General features: G+C 42.7%; 1 protein-coding gene across 13 annotated transcripts in view; it reads left to right on the forward strand.

Moving 5' to 3' along the window:
- Positions 1–19044, forward strand: part of FGGY (FGGY carbohydrate kinase domain containing) — a 411376-nt gene that overhangs the window by 234992 nt on the left and 157340 nt on the right. For 12 of the 13 annotated variants that reach the window (XM_036829988.1, XM_036830014.1, XM_036829956.1 and 9 more), the window contains one exon: positions 1053–1156. In XM_036829988.1, the coding sequence (XP_036685883.1) occupies positions 1053–1156 (104 nt within the window). Of the gene's footprint in view, positions 1–632; positions 652–1052; positions 1157–19044 lie in introns of those variants that run through there. The other variant, XM_036830064.1, reaches the window with a different exon arrangement.

Consider the following 19044-nt stretch of genomic DNA (forward strand, 5'->3'; position numbering starts at 1 on the left):
AGGCTGGGGAATGGCATTTCAGGCAGAGGGCAGAGCGAATGCAAAGGTCTGGAGGTGGGAAGGAGCACTGAGGATTAGAGATGGAGAGCGGGGAGGCACAGCCCGAAGCCCATGGAGCCGGAGGGAGCTGTTCTCTCCCGCATCCGGCCTCTGTGCTCTGCCCTGATGCTTTCCACCTCCTGCCTGTGTCCTAGCTGGGAATGTTTGCATGTTTTTGGCTCCCACATCACACCCAGTATATCGTTTTATGTGTACAAAGTGCTCGTTGGATATTTGAGTAAATGACAGGCGACTCAAGGCTCTAAATGGTCTCTCTAACTCTCCCCTCGCATTTATAACTTCACTTGCCCAGCAAATATCAAGGAACACAATCTGTGTGGAGAAGCAGCCTGAGCTTATACCATTTATGGGAAACTCTCTGCCACCTGGCATTCTTTCAACAGAAACTCACTGTCAGTCACTCTATCCTTTATACCGAGAGTTCTGGGATGAGTAGTACTAAGAATGGTGAGCCAGAGATGCCGAGAAGATCCAGTCATCAAACGATTCTTTTGCCTTCGTTGAGATTGAAATGTGATGTGTTAAACCAGATTCCCTTCAGCCCTGCTACTTACTAGCAGTGTGACCTTGGATGGGTCACTGCATCCATAGGTGGGCCTTCCTTCCTCCACTGATGTGTGGGGTTAATAATATCAACTTGACAGGCTTAATATAAAATGAGACTATACATATAAACATTCAGCATGGTGCCTGGTAGTTCGAGAGCAAAAATCACTGATGGCTGTTGCTTTTATTATTCTAATTACAGTTAGTATTATTATTCCAGTGTTCGAGGCTGTACACTGACGAGAGTAAAGCAAAAACAGAACGTGTTTCCCTGTTCCCCTGGCAGGCCAGTTACGTTCTTTTGGTTTCTGTTTGAGACTGGCCTACACATGGAATGCTTTCTCAATGTTGTTTGGTATAAAAAAAGAGTATTTTATGTTTGTTTTAGTTTTCTTTCCTTCTTATTTTTTTTTAAGAGGATTTTGTTTTGTTTTGGTTTCTCACAGGAGTGATTGGAGCAGATGTGAGGGGGCATGGCCTCGCCTGTGAGGGACAGCCGGTGACGTCACGGCTGGCTATCATCTGTGGAACATCTTCTTGTCACATGGGGGTGAGTCTGCCCAGCAAGCGAGCGAGGGCGGGGCTACCACACTCCAGGGAGGACAGCCCAGCCCGGGAGGAGATCTGAGCTGCTGGCCCCTCCCCGCCTCAGTTCCTTCCCTTCCTGCCCGTCCCCCCCGCCCCCCGTGCTGTGTCTAGTCGAAAGCTCAGCCCTCCTTCCAATAGCCTTGCTTAGATTTGCCAGATCTTTTTCCAGGGGCCAAATTCTTAAAAAGTGTGAAAAGGGTTGAGTCTGCCTTTGACACCACCCTGGCTAGAGAGCCGAGGTGGAAGGGGTGAAATCGGATCCAGAGATGGCCAAGCCTCGCTCCCAGACGATCTGTCCCTAATGGGTAGCTGAGTCTTCTCTGCACAGGGGTGTCTATTTTCCTTGGCCGCTGAGCTCTCTCTCAATCAATATAAATCCATCTCCCTGGGAGCAGTCTGATGATGTATAGAATTAGGCTGCATATCATGACTTCAAAAGAACACTGATAAGCAATTTTCACTTTGTTAATTTTTCTTCATGAATTAGTGGAAAGGCTTTCTCCAAGATTGCAGTTAAAATTTAGTGCCTGCCCTAAAATTTATATCTTCTTTAAATGCATGAGTCTGAAAGCATTCCATTTCGATAAGTACCCATTTCTACCATATTTTTATTTAAAAGTCGTTACTCTGTTAAACTAAGATGGACGATGGACGACTCCTTGGATTTTTCCCAGATGAGTAAAATAGAGGGGAGGGTGGGGGAGGAGGAGGAAGGCAAACGGGAGAGTAGCGGGGACATGCGTAAGGATTAGAGTGGGATCTGGGATACAGCCCAGGGCAGAATCTCTACGACGATGGAGGGACTTATGTGCCATGAGAAGCTGTGTTTAGTTACCGTGGGGACCAATGAGCCTTTTGTACCATGAAATATTTTGGTTGAGTAAATATTGATACCTTTACTTATCCAGTGATCCTCTGCTTTTGTGTCCGGGGCTGTGCTAAATCCTGGGGACGTAGGGATGACATAGGGCCTCCCATTGGTGAGATAGATGATGACAGGTATTACGGTACAAGGCCTCACAGGATAGATTCAGACTGAACTCGAGATACTGAGCATCTAGTATGTGCTAGACATGATGGCAGGGGTTCTCACACGTTTCATAAAGATGATGGGGCCACCCAACTGGTTTCCAGTCCCAGTTCCTCCACTTCCTAAGGATGGTCCCTCAAGCAAGGCACTTAACCCCTCTGGGCCCCAGATTCCTCATCTGTGAGATGTGGAGAGTTGTAGTACATGTCTCATAATATTGTGAGGATGGATTGAGGTGACATTGCCAGGGTTAGCTCTCCATCACTTGCACTGGTGTTGCTGGGCAGAAAGGACACAGTGGCTGCCTGGGGAGGGTCCAGGATTAGGGACAACTTCCTAAAGGGACAGTAGTGCTGGACTTCTTGCACCCCCTCCAAAAAAATTTCCTTCTGTTTGTATCTGTGGACGAACTCTTAAATGGAACTTCTTTAAGTTTAAAAGCCCTGGCCTCTTTCTTCCCCTCAGCAGCCCTATTGTAAGGCTTGGCTGTCAACTGAAGGGAGAGCTCTACGGAGGCCTAAGGCCGCCTTGAACAGGAGGTGCCCACCAGGGCAGTCAGACCTTATCTCCCCCGACATGAGTCTACACTTGCTAGCTTGTCTTCACTGAACACTGTTTTAAACCTTTTTAAATCATCTCCCATTTTCACAGGGACACATCTGATGTGGTTTCTCCTGTAAAGCCTAAATTTCAGGCATTTTTACCCCACTCAGTTGGGATTTATGAGCAAAAGCAAATCCATATGACTGTGAGTCTATGACATCCGCATGTCTCAGTTTCCTGGTCTCTTAATGAAAATGATGTTCGCTTGTTATACAGCATCCATTTTACAAATTAAGCAACTAAGGCCTAGAAAAAGCCAGCAATTTTCCCAAGGTCACCAAGCTACTCAGCTGGAGCTGAAAACTCAGGTCCAGTTCTGTCTGAGTCCCAAGTGCATCCCCCTCAGTGCCTTACTGTGTTGTGCATGATTATGATGTGTCCATACAGAGGTGGAGAGAGCGTGGGCTTCAGAGTCAGACGGGTGTAGGTTTGGACATCTGCTTATGTGCTTTTTGGCCCTGTGACCTAAGGTGTGCTACTTAAGTTCTCTGAGCCTCAGATTCTTCATCCGTCACACTGAGGGTGAGGATGCCAGTCTTACAGGGCTTCTGGGTAACATGAATTATGTACATACATCCGTAGTACATAGTAGACACTCAGAAATTGTGGGGATTCTTATTACACTTTCCTAGTGATATAAAAGGCTCCCATGAAGCAACTGTTGGGCTTTAACGAGTTTGATGGGCAGCTGCAGTTGGTTGCAATGAATGAAGGCCATAAAATGCCAGTTTATTATGGTCGTGTTGTGCTGGAAATAAAGTCCCCACTCCCACCCCGCTTTGTACTTGGGAGTGGGAAGGGACCTTCTGGGCCAAGGGGATTAATCATCAGCTTTAATGTTATGTGGTGAGGGTGAGACTGTGGTCATGCTGGCGTCGGAAAATGCCTTTGATCTGGCTCAGGTGCTGGACACCCAGCAAGCCAACAGCAGTGACACCTCTGTGAGGTCTAGGAGAGGTGCAGGTCTGAGGAAACGCTCCCAGGGAAACTCAAGGACCCTCTTTGTTGTGGTTCTGGCAAATAAAACCACCAACTGTCAGGGAAAAATTCACCGAACAGAACACAGAGACCAGAGGGGTCTGTGGGCTTTTCAAAAAAGTGACTTCCAACTTGGTCTGAAGGATTCTCTTTCTTCCTGTCTGCTCACTGCTGATGTTTCTAATTCTGTAGGTTGATTGGGTCAAAATTCCCAGGAATATTTTGTGTCTGATCCTGGTGGCTTCTTTCTAGCTCACCCAGAATGAATGAATGAAGGAATGTAACAAGTATTGGTACTTAGGAGTTGCCTTCCTTCACATCCCTGTTACTTCTAGGAATCTGGAGAAAAAGCCTGAGGTTGAACATAAGCTTTACTAATCAGGCCTTTGATATTTTAGAAGATACGAGTGTGGGCTGCACATTTATCTTCCTCGTAGATGATTTAATTAACAAGGAAAAAAAAATACTGTTCTTTTTTTAACTGCATGAAAGCAGAGCTGCTTGTTCAGAGTTAATTACTACCAACTCACCAAAACCCAAGATCATACGCAGCAGGGGTGAGCCAGAGGTTGAAAAGTCACAGGGTCAGATGGAGCTGATCCCTGCCATCGCTCCAGCACCCCTTTTCTCAAGCTGTCAAGTCAGGTTGTAACTTGGCAACTTGTCTTTAGTCAGCATGACAGATGGAGAGGGGACCGTGGGGAGGGGGTGGGGAAGACTGAAGAGGTAAGGTTTGAGCAGAACGATAGTTGGTAAGAGCTGGGAATTACATCTGCATCTTAAATCACTCAGAACTGAAGTTTTCTCAAAGTCTTAGGTGACTGTAGGCATGGTGGTTCTCTATCATGCAGTGGGTGTGGAATTTCTAAAATAGGCTCTTACGCTGGCTTCACCACTTACTGTGTGAGTTTAGGTAAGACACTTTATCTTTCAGTACCTCAGTGTCTTCATCTATTATATGTGGGCAGTAGTATTTACCCAGAACGTTGTTTTGAGGATTAAATGAGGTAATCTTTGTAAGCAGCTTGGCCCTGTACCTAGCACCATATACCAAATATGGTATTATTGTTAAAAATGATTCATTGAAGCTAGAATGATCCATGTGACAATGGATTTGAATTAAAGACATCAGGATGGAACTCAGGTTGAGCTTCATGTAGATTACAGATGGATACATATAGAAATGTTTACAGACGTGCAGGTATACAGGTTAGTAAACATACATGTATTTCCTAGCTGTGACAGCGGAGGGGGCCTAGAAACAAGGACACCCTAGCAGATAGTTGCTACAAGCACTCCTGGTGCCCAGATCTTGGTTTCTAATACCATTCTCCAATAAAAGGATCAGGGCTTCTTGGAGAAATGGTTGATCCTAGGACCAGGGCTGGAAATAGACAAGATGAGCCTAGAGTATCTTGTAGCACCAGAAAGTAAGATAGTGCTCAAAACAAAACAAAGTAACAACAAACCCCGCCTCCCCCCAACCCCACAAACTGTAGGGATTATCAGGAGCCAACCAAGGGAGCTTCCAGTGGCCAAAACTGTAACAATTTGAGCAGAATAATAAAGTGTGTTGGAGTATAACCCAAAGTATAACATAAATATTATGAGCCCATACTGATATAAATAAATGAACAGAAGAGACTAATCTATCATGCAGGAGAATTTATATAGATATTCCCCCCTTAAGGAAGTGGAGCATAACTTCCTGTTCCTTCACAGCAAAGGAAACCATAAACAAAATGAAAAGACAACCCACAGAATGGGAGAAAATATTTGCAAATGACATGATCGACAAGGGATTAGTCTCCGAAATTTACAAACAGCTCATGCAGCTTAATATCATCAAAACAAACCAATCAGAAAATCGGCAGAAGACCTAAATAGACATTTCTCCAAAGAAGACATACAGCTGGCCAAGAGGCACATGAAAAGATGCTCAACATCGCTGATTATTAGAGAAATGCAAATCAAAACTACAATGAGATATCACCTCACACCAGTCAAAATGGCTATCATCAAAAAAATCCACAAACAATAACTTCCTATTCCTTAAGCATGAGCTGCACATGGTGACTTCCTTTCAAAGAGGACAGTACAAAAAGGGAGAAAAAGAATAATTTTATAGTGGAGAAATCTGCCACACTAACTTCAGCCAGGTTATCAAGGTCAACACCAACAGTGATAAGTCATATTGATAGTATGTACTGCTGACATGGTGTGAAGAGAATGGCGCTTTATCTCTGTTATCTTCCTCGTAAAAACCCATAACCACGGTCTAATTAATCATAAGAAAAACATCAGACAAATTCCATTTGAGGGACATTCTACAAAATACCTGACTAGCACTCTTTGAAACTGTCAAGGTCATCAAAAAACAAGGGAAGTCTGAGAAATTATTACAGCCAAGAGGCGCCTAAAGAGATATGTAATGTAGCATCCTGGATGGGATCCTGGAACAGAAGAAAGCTGTTAGGTGAAAACTAAGGAAATCTGAATCAAGTAAGGTGTTTAGTTAATGATATCATTATCTTTCTTTAATTGTGACATATGAACTTAATGTAAGATGTTAATGATAGACAGAACTAGGTGTAGGGTCTATGGAACTCTGTACTACCTTCCCAACTCTCCTGTAATCTAAAACTGTTGTAAAATTAAAAGTTCATTTAAAAAAATTGTTCATTAAATCATTCACGCATTACCAAAACATTTTCTTGTGTGTGCACGGCTAAATACTAAGGGTATTAAGATAAATAAGATAGCGTGTCATGCCTGCCTTCATCGAGAAAGACAGACAAGAAGGAGATGACTACAGTTCAGAGTGGTAATTCCGATGGTAAGTTTAGGGCTGAATGTGGAGAAGGGGACGACTCAAGCTTCCAGTAGACAGGGAGGCTTTCCTGTAGGATGTGCTATTTGTAGGACTGTAGTTTCCCCCCCCCACACTGAGATGCTATTCCTGCCCAGTTTCAGGCACTAGACCCTGGCCTCACCCTTCTCCTCTTTCTCTTCTGTGTCCACATCACCCACAGCAATACCAGTTTGCTCCTGGGTGGGATGTGGGTATTGCAGGCCCATTGGGAGAGCACCGCAGGAAGGGAGAATGTCACAGCTAAGAAGAGTGTGGGCAGCTTTCTCTGTCTTGGACTCTTTAGCAAGTGGCATTGGCAGAGGTCACTGAGAGAGGTGGAGAGGGAAGGGAGTCCATAAGGCACAGAGAGGACCACCGTTACACCTCCCAGTGAAAGAGCTGAGCTACTGTGCATGATTCGCCAGGACTCGCTGTTGTCAGCCTCTGGGATCAGTGTTCTCAGGAGTCAGTCTCTCCATACTGAGGCTCGCCCTGGGCCCTGCAACTACATGTATGGAAAACAGGCTGTATGCTAGGCATCGATTGGCGAGGAGAGGTTTGATGTGGTTCCATGAGCAGTAAGACAGCTTGTGCATTCAGGAAGCTCAGCGTAGTGTTTCTCCTGGCATTTGGCGCAGGACAGTTCTACAGTGTGCTGGACAGAGGATGTTCAGCATCCCTGGTCCAGCCTCAGTCATTATAAGGAGACGTTAGCTGCTACCATCTATTGAGCACCTACAGTGTGCCAGGCACTGTGCTAAATCCTTTATGTCATGTCATCAGTTCAGCAATCCTGTGAACTGGACACCATTACTCTCCCCATTTCACAAGTGAGGAAACGGAGGCAAAGAGCAGTTAAGTGGGTCACACAGTGTGACACACAGGAAGGGGGGACGCTCGTCTGAGCCCTCTAGGGGACTGACCCTAGAGTCCTTGCTCTTCCCTTTCAGGTACACAGCTTCTCCCAAACGCCTAGAGGAGAGGGAGAGCAGACTGTATTGGAATATGGGCAGATGTTGGTGCATACATCTCACCAAAGAAAAGGTTTGAATGACAAACACCTGAGAAGATACTCAACATCATTAGTCACTAGAGAAATGCCAATTCAAACCACAGTGAGATCCACTACATGCTTGTTAGAATGGCTGACATTGTGGTGAAGATGTGGGAAAGTGGAACTTATGTGCTGCTGGTGGGAATGTGAAATGGTACAACCACCATGGAAAATAGTTGATCAGTTTCTTACAAAGTCAATGTACACCTACCGTGTGATCCAGCTGTTCCACTCATAAAGGCATATGTCTGTACAGAAACACATAGCAGTTTTGTCATAGCCCCAAACTGGAAACAGCCCAAATGTCTATCAACAGTGAATAGATAAAGTGTTGGTCCATTGTTAGAATGGAATACTACTAAGCAGTAAAAGGGAATGAGCTATTAATATAAGATACAACATGGATTAATCTCAAAATAATTATGCTGAGTGGGAGAAGCCAAAGAGAAAGAGTACAAACTATGTAATTCCATTTATTAAAAATTCTAGGAAATGCAAACAAATATATAATGACAGAAAGCACAATGAGTGGTGGCCTGCAGTGGGGCAGTGGGCAGGGTAGGATTACAAATGGGCACAAGGAAACTTCTGGGGGTAATGGATATACTTACCTTGATTATAGTAATGTCTTCACTGGTGGGTGTCCTCTATGTCAAAACTTATCAAAGCAAATGTTTTAAAAATGCGCAGCTTATTGAATGCTAATTATAGCTCAGTAAAGCTTTTTTATTATTAATTAATCAATTTATTTATTTGGTTGCACCAGGTCTTAGTTGCGGCACATGGGCTCCTTAGCTGGGGCTCGCGTGCGAACTCTGAGTTGCAGCACGCATATGGGATCTAGTTCTCTGACCAGGGGTCAAACCCAGACCCTCTGCATTGGGAGCACGGAGTCTTAACCACTGCGCCACCAGGGAAGTTCCAATAAAGCTTTAAAAAAAAAAAAAAAAAAGAATACCAGAAAAAATAACAACAATAATAGTAGTGTCTGCAATCACTTATATAGTGCTTACTATATTCCAGGCACTGATTTAAATCTATCTCTAAAAATTGTTTGGTCCTCATTTAAAAAATAGTACATAGTAGGTGCTCAATAAAAATACTAGTTGTCACTTCTTTCCTTCTAACCCAAGTTAATTCTCTAGCTACTCTGACATATTTTACTGTTCTGCTCTTTCGAGCCCTAGCACAGACCAATAGGTATGGTTATTTGTGTTTTAACGGTAGCAGTTTGTAACTCAGATGGAGCTGACTTGCCTAGTGTGTCCACGTTAGTGGGTCCATGTCTCCGTTGCCCCCCTTGACCCATGCTGTCCAGTTGAGAGCTGGGGCATAATAGATGCTTAGCGACCGTATGTCTGGATTGCTCCCCACCCACGCCCCTCGCTGACAAGTGTGCAAGCGCTTGGATTTTCCTAAGTCTCCTTTCACTCCTTCCCAGTCCAGTGGGGCTGTCTTTCAGCATCCATCTCTGCTGAGTGGGGACCAACTAACTGGGAGAAGCCCCCCGTGTCTGAGGTGCTGTCAGTCTTGTTTCCCACCCCACCTTACCGGGGACACCTGCGAGTTCACTCGGCCTCTCTGGGAAGTGAGAGTCTCACTGAACAGATTTACCTCAGTGGGGCCTGGGAGATACAAACCAGCCACACTTGCCCTCTCTTCTTTCCTCCACCACGCAGTCTTCCGGAACTCTCCATTCCCATCTATCAGCCCCCTGTGCCCTTGGGGGAAGAACAGGATCCATTCCCAGCAGCTCTTCAGGATGCACTTTGGCTCAGAGTGGATCTGCAGCCTGATCTCTATTCTGTTGGGAAAAGAGGGTTCAGGAGCCCTAGAGTCTTGGGCTCTAACCAGAGAAAAGCCACCCTCAGACCATGCCACGTTGTTGGAGCTGCATTCTTTGGGTGATGACTGTAGCAGCTCTGTGTTTCACCCAGGCCAGAGCTAGAGCAACAAAGGATGCTGTGCATCATTCCTCACAAGGGAGATGCAAAGGCAAATGCAAACCCCAGTGAGACCCACTACACGCTTTTCAGAGTGGCTGAAGTCCGGCAAGGATGGGGAACTGGAACCCTCACACGCTCCTGCTGGGAACGTGAAATGGCACAGCCCCTTTGGAAAATAGTTGAGCAGTTTCTTACAAAGAAACTCTCATACCTACTGTGTGATCCAGCCGTTCCACTCCCATAAAAGCTGGGCAGGACTGTCTGGTCCCATGTTTCTGGAAGCCCACCAGGAACGCAGCAAAGCCAGGTGTAACACAAGGCCTTTCATAAGGTCAGAAACAAAAGCCTCTGATGAGAGTCTGTCAACTGGCTTGAGCTCAGCTTTCCACAAAAGACGGCAGGCAGCTTGCCTGGAAGAATGGTAGAAGCAGAGGGAAAAAACAAAATTAGCAGCAGTAACAATAGCAGCTAATGTTTACTTCATGATTATCATGGGCTAAGAAATGTGCATCTATTACTGTATCTAACCCTCATAATAACCTTATGCAGTTATCAGCATTATCCTCCCATTTTACAGGGACTGAAACTGGGTCTCAGAGAGGCAAAATACTTACCCAAGTCATATAGCTAGTAAGTCCTAGAGATAGTTTCTAACTCAGGCTGTTTGATTCCAGAGCTCACATTCTCAATTCTTTGCAGAACCATGAGGCTGGGGCCATAGCATGGGTTAGTCATGCACACGGGTGTTTTGCAGAAATGGGGTGAAGTGATTACAAGGCAGATCTTTTCCAAAGGCTGGTGAGAACTGCAAAGTGAGGGCTGGATGCAGCTTGACCACAGTGTTCTCATTTTCCCTCCTTCCCAGTCTTTCAAATCTCTGCCTTTCATGGGACCCCCAGTCTAACGATAACAATAAAAATAAATAGCATCACTTGTCACCATCATCCCCTGGGCAGGGAGTATTTATGAGACTTTTTATTTGTCATCTTCCCTGTTTCTGTGCTGCTTTGTGGTCAAGTACTGAATTAGGCAATTTGAAGACATGTGGCTAACTTCCCAAATCACAGAGATGTTTTGTATTCGTTTGGAAGAGCATGAAATGAAAACCACATTGATTATTTTTTTTTCCCTTTTTCTATTTACCACTCATCTGCTGTATGGGTGACTGTGGTACTGTGGCTGCTGAGGACGACCTAGCAGTGATGGAAGTATTTGTGCTCTTCCAGCGAATGAGTGAGGATGAAAAGGAGGCTGAGACAGCCAGGGCAGAGCCCTCGCTAAGTGTCAGCTACTGTGCCACGGGCCTCAGCACACATCAGCGCATCTAGTTTATTAAACTACGTAGTCACTAACCGAACGAACTTTTTGGCCAGCCCAATGCATCCATTTAGTCCAGGGGTTTCAGGATTTTCGCCTTGTTGCTTCCCCCTTGTTTTTTCATCCCCATCTCCCACTCTCCTTGTGCGCTCCACCAAGGGCCTCTTTTTTCACCTTAATTAAATTTTCATATTTTTTTGTCCCCCAGAGCCATCAGAAGTTTGGCATAATATTCTGTTCTTCCACTTAACCAGTGTTAGAACACCAGGAGGAATAACATCTAAGAGACCAAAGATCCCAGAAGAACCCATGAGAAATTTTTTGAGCAATCAGTGATGAAGGATTGAAGTTGAAAGTCTCTTTCTAATGAACAGTCAGTGGCTCCCTACTGCTGATAGAAATAAAAAGGTTCAGTGTGAAAACTGAGTGGACATTTTGGGCATGTCATAGATTTGAGATATATTCAGTTGAAAAAGAATGGAAGTCTTAAATCCCAAGGAGGTGAAAGTTACTGCAGTGCTGTGATGCATTTTTTTAAACTTTTTTTTACTGAAAGATAATTCGCATACCATAAAATTCACCCCTGCCATGTATTTTTCAAACCTCTAGAGAACTGAGTATAGTGATGTTTGAGAAAGAGAAATTCTCAGTGCCCAGATTTTAGGTTATACTGTGGAATGATACCAGCACGGGATCTTTATTACTTACAGAGGTAACAGAAAGATACCACAAAGCAGTAAATTTCCACTTGCTTGCACTTAGGGTAGCACCTGACACATGGTATGGGTCTAGTAAATATTGGATTGATAGATGGGCAGAAGGATGGACAGAAATATACTGGGCAACCATCAAGGTTTGTTGAAGAATAAATCGTGCCATACCAGTTTGGTGTCCTTTTTTTTTTTTCTTTTTTCTTTTTTCGTTTTTCGATGGGTTGACAGGCTGTGTGGTGAATGAAGGGACATCCAGCATGTCAACTCTCTGGTCTTCAGGAAGGCTTCAGGTTCTTTCTTGATGAACTGACCCTTCCCACTTGACACAGCAGCGTTGGTCCATTCAGTCACAAAATTCCGTCCACTTGAGAATTGATTTTTTTCACTGAATTATACCTTGAAGCAGGCCATAAGCAAAATCATAAAACTGATTGAAAAGTATTCGTATCATCCAATTGCCAAATTTGTGTTTGGGCCTCCAGCCATTGGTTTTAGCCGTGTGAGGAGCCAGGCAGAGACTGAGCCCTGATTCTGTTGGTTGGGGGGATGTTTAACTGGAGGGTGCTTTTGAATGATTGATCAGCCGCCCAGGAGCTGCTTGACGTGGACAAGTCACAGGCCACCCTGACTTACGTACCTGCCATCCGCCTTCACGTTAAACTCCACTGCAAGTTCCTCAGGTTTCTATGTAACTCTCAGCTGAGAGATTAGCTATGATCTTCAAAGACAGGGCTAGGGTTCTCTGGAATTAGGGAGATGACCCACGAAAAAAAAAGAGGGAGCCCACAGAGAGGATGGCCAGTTATATTAATATATGTACTCATTCTTCTGTGATGTGCAAGACCCTAATTTGCGTGGACCTACTTTGACAGACTCATAGTGAGGATGGTCTTGAATACTAAGTCTGATGGCTTCACTCTCCCGATTAAAATCTCTCAGCGAGTCTCCTGAATTCTCGCTCCACGTAGGAGATCTCACGTGATCTGAGCCCTGCCCACCCCTGGCCTCATCCCCTGCTATCCCTCACTTTTCATCCTGTATTCTAGCAGGTACATCTCATATCCTTATATGAATTCCATGGGGCCAAAGTTTGAGAACAGAGAATATCCAGATTTTAGAAAGTTAATACTGTACGTCTACAGTATATTACATAACAATGCCAGTATATTACATAACAATGCCAGTGGGATCTGGGGTAGCACCCATAATCAATCACATTTGTATTTCTGTAGTAAGACTTGCGAATATTCAGACCAAGTAGGTTAAATAGGTTCTAAAGAGCAAGATATTTATTCATGTTGCCATCCAGTGAATCATCAAAAAAACTTTGGTATTTGGAATGCTTTGAATTGAAGTATAGACTTCTTGAAAAGAGCCTGTGCTTTCTCACTTGGCCTTAAGACATATTTTTCTGTCTGCCTGGAGTGGCCCCATCTCCCTTCTACCTGGTGAGTATCATTACCACCAGAATCATCATCATTATTATAATTCACATTTATTGAGCACTTACTATGTTATTTGATACTCCCAGTAAACTCTGGGATGGCCCTCATTGTATTATGATCCCAAATGTTCAGATAAGGAAACTGAGGCTTGGGGAGGTCACAAGGCAAGGAGGAGGTAGAACTGAGGTTGAACCAAAGCCCAGGGACCCTAGAATCTGTGTTCTTAGTCACTACAGTATCCTCAGTATGTGTCTTCCCCAAAGTTCCCCAAAGGTCAGGTGGTACTTCCATGCAACCCTTGTTTCTTTCTCCAGCATGTCTGGTGAGTTGTACCTCCTCAGAGGCCCTCAGAGTTCTTTAAGCCCAGCTCTTGGACAGCACTTACCACTCCCTGTCTTCCCCACAAGGCTGAGCTTATTGAGCAGTCAGGGAAAAGCCTACTTCATGCTCTTTGACCATGGCACATAGTAGGCACTCAACACATCGTATGTTATCAAGTTCACCCAAAGAGGTGTGCTAACAGATAGCAAATAATTTGTATCCCCTGTGAGGTTAGATAGTAAACACCATCACAATTTCAAGGATAAAAAATTTGGATCTAAAAAAGAAAAAGAAATACTCGCCAAAAGAAGGCTACTCAAGTTTATGTGTGGTATGTAAAGAAGAGGAATTTGCTGGGGACAGTATTTTAGGGATGAACAAGGAACATGTTTATACTTAGGAAACAATAGCTAGGATTTATTAAATAATTACCATGTGCTAGTTTCTCTGCTAGGCAGTCTATATATAGAATATCTAATCCTCACAATAAATATGTGAGATTAATTTATGAAAGAGAAAGGTGTAGTAGCCATGTTTTAGGTCAGAATAAAGAGTAATACAAATATATTCAGGTTTAACAAAAGTCAAATGTCACTAGAGGGCGGTAGCCTAAAATGACCCAATAGGGTATATTTCTCCATCTAAGAGATGATAGAATTGAGGTCAGAAAGATTACAGAGCTAGGACACGGCAGGGGAAGCCAGGTGTGGCTGGTCTCCTGTCTTTTATATTCACTCCTTGAAAACGTTAACATGGTACCGAAGTATATCCCACTATCCTACCCAGAACTGGGTCTGGTTTCGAGTTCTGCTTCTGGAAAAAGCTGCTGGAACTTGGAAGGAAGCACATAATACACAGCTACAATGTTTAAGAGAAAGTGAGCCCCACGAGCAAAGTTTGGGATGGTTAAGAGATGGGCTAGTTCTGACTGCTTAAGAGAAACCTTATGAGTTGGCTTAATTTTTATTGTTTATTAAAGTTTTTGTGATCATAAAATGACTAACTCTTTCTTGGTGCTTTAGAGTTTGTAAAATGCCTTTTGGAGTGTAATGCTCGGAATTACTAAGTGAGGCAGACAGAGCAGGTGTTTTCTTTTTTTAAATGAGGCTCAAAGAAACTGAGTGGTTTGTCCAAAGTCCCACAGCTAGTAAGGATTAGGGCCAAGACTCAGATACATATGTGAGCAAACCCCAAGCCTCTTCTGCCACGTGCTTAGTTGGTTCATCTTTGTTTACTCAAATTGAAGGATCCTGCAGTTGGGGAAAGTCTGGTTCCTCACAGGAAGGGCTCTTGATTCTGCGTTACTAGTCCCCATTGTGACTGTAAATTCTCCATTGAACTGCCAGCCAGTGGTTCTCAATTACTATGCATAAAATGTCCCTGGAAACTCCTTACAAATGCAGTTCTTCAGGTGCCACTCCCACGGGGAGTGATTCATTGAGTCTTGCTGGGAAGGAGTATTTATGAATCTGTCATTTTAACAAGTGCCCCAGTGATTCTAATCAGGAACTTTCAGAAAAATGGCTTTAAGCTCCTTCCGAGTAGCAGTTATATCTTTCCGTCACTGTTTCCTCAGTGTCTAACAGAGCGCTGTGTACATAGAAGGTACTCTAAATTTACTTCAGTGAATTACGGAGTAAATGAATGTAAAAGTAGTATAAAATGTAGTACATTAAGTTGGATGGTCAGTCAGTCCCTGCTGTTTTGGGTCACGCTTGGAGATTCCTTGAGTTTCCATCCTTTCAAAGAAAGCCTCTCTTGGTAGGCTTAGGTCTAGACAGATTGAGAAGTCAGGACTTGGAGAGAGTACCTCGTAGAATCTGCCAAAAATTAGAGATTGTAGAATTCTTATTTTCTTATGAAAAGCAGAATGAAGTGAAACCATGGGGGACCCCATTTGCAGCTCTGTGCAGACAGACTCAGAAACCAAAGCACAGACACACCAGGATGCAACAGGAAACCACAGGGGCCTAAGATCTTTCAGTGTAAATAGGAAGTCAGAGTTTACTTTTGAACACACAAGTGCCAAGTTGAAGTGCAGTGTGTAATCCACCTCTCTGCCCAGGCCTTCCTTGAGCCCAGGCACAGATGAAAAATGATGCCATCTGGGTAAAAGTGTTTTAAAATGTTTGTTCTGATCAGGGCTTGGAGCTTGCTTCTTTTGTTTGTGCTGGTGAATAACTTGGGACACAGGTGCAGTTTGGACTTGAAAGCATTAATTGCTCTCCCTGGTTTTCCCTGTAGTGATATCTGAAACTCCCGTCTTCCTCTACAAAGTAATCTTAATCCACATACGTTTATAAAGCATTTGCCATTGACAGTTGCCTTTCATATACCGCATCTGTGGACCTTTGTGTCCAGGTGCATAGTAGTGGAACGTTGGTGGACACTTAATAGGTACTCTGTGCCAGTCGGGTTGACATCTGTAATCGCATTTGATTGCTACCATTGCATTGGAAACTAATAAGTAGGATACAAATGATCATCACCGTTTTGAGATAAGGAAAATGTGAGAGCGATAGAAAAGACATGGGTTTTGAAGTCAGATAGACCTATATTCACATCCAAAATACTTAAACTTTCTTATCCAGGGTGCCTTCTTTTATTCAGCCAGTTGTTCTTGAGCTTCTACTGTGTGCCAGGCACCGCAGTGAAAATGGTGAGCAAAAGTGGACACAGACCTTACAGTCTAGTGGGGAAGATGGATTCTAAGCAAACAATCACAAAAATAGGTAATTACAGACATTGATAGATGCTTTACATTCATACCCTGCTGGAGGGAGTACAAATTGTTATAATCACTTTGGAAAACAGTGAAGCGTTGTTTGAATATGCACATACCCTGCACTCTACCAATTCCATTCCTAAGTAAAAACCTGGAGAAACTATTGTACCCTTGTACCAGTGTGTACCCAGAGACAAGTACAAGAGTATTCATAGCATTATTTTTCATAATAACTCCAAATTTGAATCAACCCAAATTTCTACCAATAATAGAATGAATATACTTAATTGTATTATATTCTTACAGTGGTATACATACTTAAATTGAAGGAACTACAGCTACATAAAACAATGTAGAGGAGTCAAACAATTTTAAGTGAAAGAAACAGGACATGAAAGAAAATACAGAATTATTTTATTCATATAAGATTCAAAGAAACAAGAGAGTCAATACATTTTAGGAATGTATGTATAGGTGCTGAACCTAGAAAGACAAACAAGGAAATAATTTTTTTGCCATGAGTATCAGGACACTGGTTACTTACATGGCGGTGGGTGGGGTGCTGGTTGTTGAGGTTAAAAAAAAAAAAAAACAAAAGTGCCTTCCCAGAGGGGCTTTGGAGAAGTGGCATTTACTGGTGAAGGATGGATGAGTCTTTATTATCAGTCTTTGAATTGTGCACATCTGTTTCATACACTCTTCTGTATGTATGATATGTAAGTGCTGTGAAGCGGAGGAACAACCGTGGGAACGTAAAGCCAAGTGACTGATAAAGTTTGGGTGGTCGGCTTCTGTAAGGCAGGGATGTTTGAGCTGAGATTCTTTGATTAGGCAACTAAGCAGAGTCTAGTAGGGAGCAAGGAGGGTTATATGTGGCGGGGGATAAGAGGAAAGTGGTCCAGGAAGAGTACAGCAGGATAATGGGAGGGAAATTGGCAGATTGGGTGTGGGACAGGAGGGAGGCGTGACACAAGTTAAGGCTGGAGAAGCAAAAAGGGTCAGGACATGCTGGGTTTATAAGCCTTATGAAAGATGTTGGTCTTTTATCTTAAGAGAAACTGAAAGGTTTTAATCACAGTGGGTAACATAAGTAGATTTACAAAGGATCAAAATAACTACAGTTTGGAGAACAGATTGGAGAGAGACCAGAGTGGATGCTAGGAAACCAGATAGAAGGAGATTGGAGATCGAGTGAGAGATGATATCGCAGTAGCTTGTCTCAGATTATGGTGGGGGAGGTGGAGAGAAGTGGATATATTTGAAAGATGGTTAGAAGGTGAAATTCATGGTACTTTTGGCAGTGAAAATGCCCAGCTTGCAGGGTGCATGCAATTGGGGCTTCCCAGGAGAAACCTTTCTGTTTAAAATGGATGTTAAGGAGACAAAAGAAACATGACATCTAAAGGCAGTGTATGATTCTGAATTGGGTCCTAGACTAGAGAAACTGTTTTTCCTTTTTCTGTAAAAGATGTTTTGTGGACAACTGATGAAATTTGAATAAGGCCTATAGATTAAATAATAGAATTGTGTCCATGTTTATTTCTTGATATGATCATTGTACTAGGGTCATATAAAATAATATCCTTCTTTTTATGAAATGCATACTTAAGTATTTAGGAGTAAATGGGCATTATATCTACAACTTACTCTCAAATGGTTCAGAAAAAAATTTTTTACATACACACAACGTGTATGTGTGTGTATGTGTGTGGATGCATGGATGGATAGATAGATAGATAGATTAGATAGATAGATAGATAGATGGATAGGTAGATAGATATAGATAGATATTCTTTTTCATATTCTTTTCCATTACAGGTTATTACAAGATAAGTAATATAGTTCCCTGTGCTATACAGTAGGACCTTGTTGTTTATTTTATATATAGTAGTTTGTGTCTGCTAATCCCAAACTCCTTATTTCCCCCCTGCCCCTTTGGTAACCATAAATTTGTTTTCTATGTCTGTGAGTATGTTTCTGTTTTGTAAGTTCATTTGTATCATATTTTAGATTCCACATATGATACCATATGATATTTGTCTTCCTCTGTCTGACTTATTTCACTTAGTATGATAATCTCTAGGTCCATCCATGTTGCTGCAAATGGCATTATTTAATTCTTTTTTATGGCTGAGTAGTATTCCATTGTGTATATATATGTGTGTGTGTGTGTGTGTGTGTGTGTGTATCACATTTTCTTTATCCATTCATCTGTCAATGAACATTTAGGTTGCTTCCATGTCTTGACTATTGTAAATATGCACTTATTAAATTATAAAATATGCATGTATTATACACTCTCTGCATGCATGATATCTTTCACAGTAAATTTTAAACTATAGAGCCAGGTGATCTTTTGTGGTTTGGATAGTCAAGGAAGGCTTCTGTAAAGCAGTGATGTTAGAAGTGTCATATTTTGGTTAGAAAAGAAAGAGGTACAAGCAGAAGGGACAGTATGAGCTTCATCTGTAAGATCATTATCACCTGCAAAATTTCTTCTCTCTCTTCCCTTCTTTATACCTTTTGTTGTTGTTGTCAATTTTTGTATAATTGTGTTTGTCAGGACCTTCAGTATTATATTGAACAGTTATAATGATTAAAAAGCCATCTCATCTTGTTCCTGATACTAGAGGGGCTGTGTCTGAAATTTCTCTCGTGAATATGATATTTGCTGGAGATTTTTGAGATATATAGATATATCAATAATTATAGATATAGATATTCCTTTTGTGAAATTGGGAAAATGATCTTCCATAGCATTCAGGACAGATGATCAGTAACCCATGCTTGAATAACCACTAAAGTTGATTTTATTTGACAGTTCCCTTCCAGGGCCAGGGAATAACATCACTATGAACGTCACAAAG

This window comes from Balaenoptera musculus, chromosome 1 (genome assembly GCF_009873245.2).
Source record: "Balaenoptera musculus isolate JJ_BM4_2016_0621 chromosome 1, mBalMus1.pri.v3, whole genome shotgun sequence".
Classification (NCBI taxonomy): domain Eukaryota; kingdom Metazoa; phylum Chordata; class Mammalia; order Artiodactyla; family Balaenopteridae; genus Balaenoptera; species Balaenoptera musculus.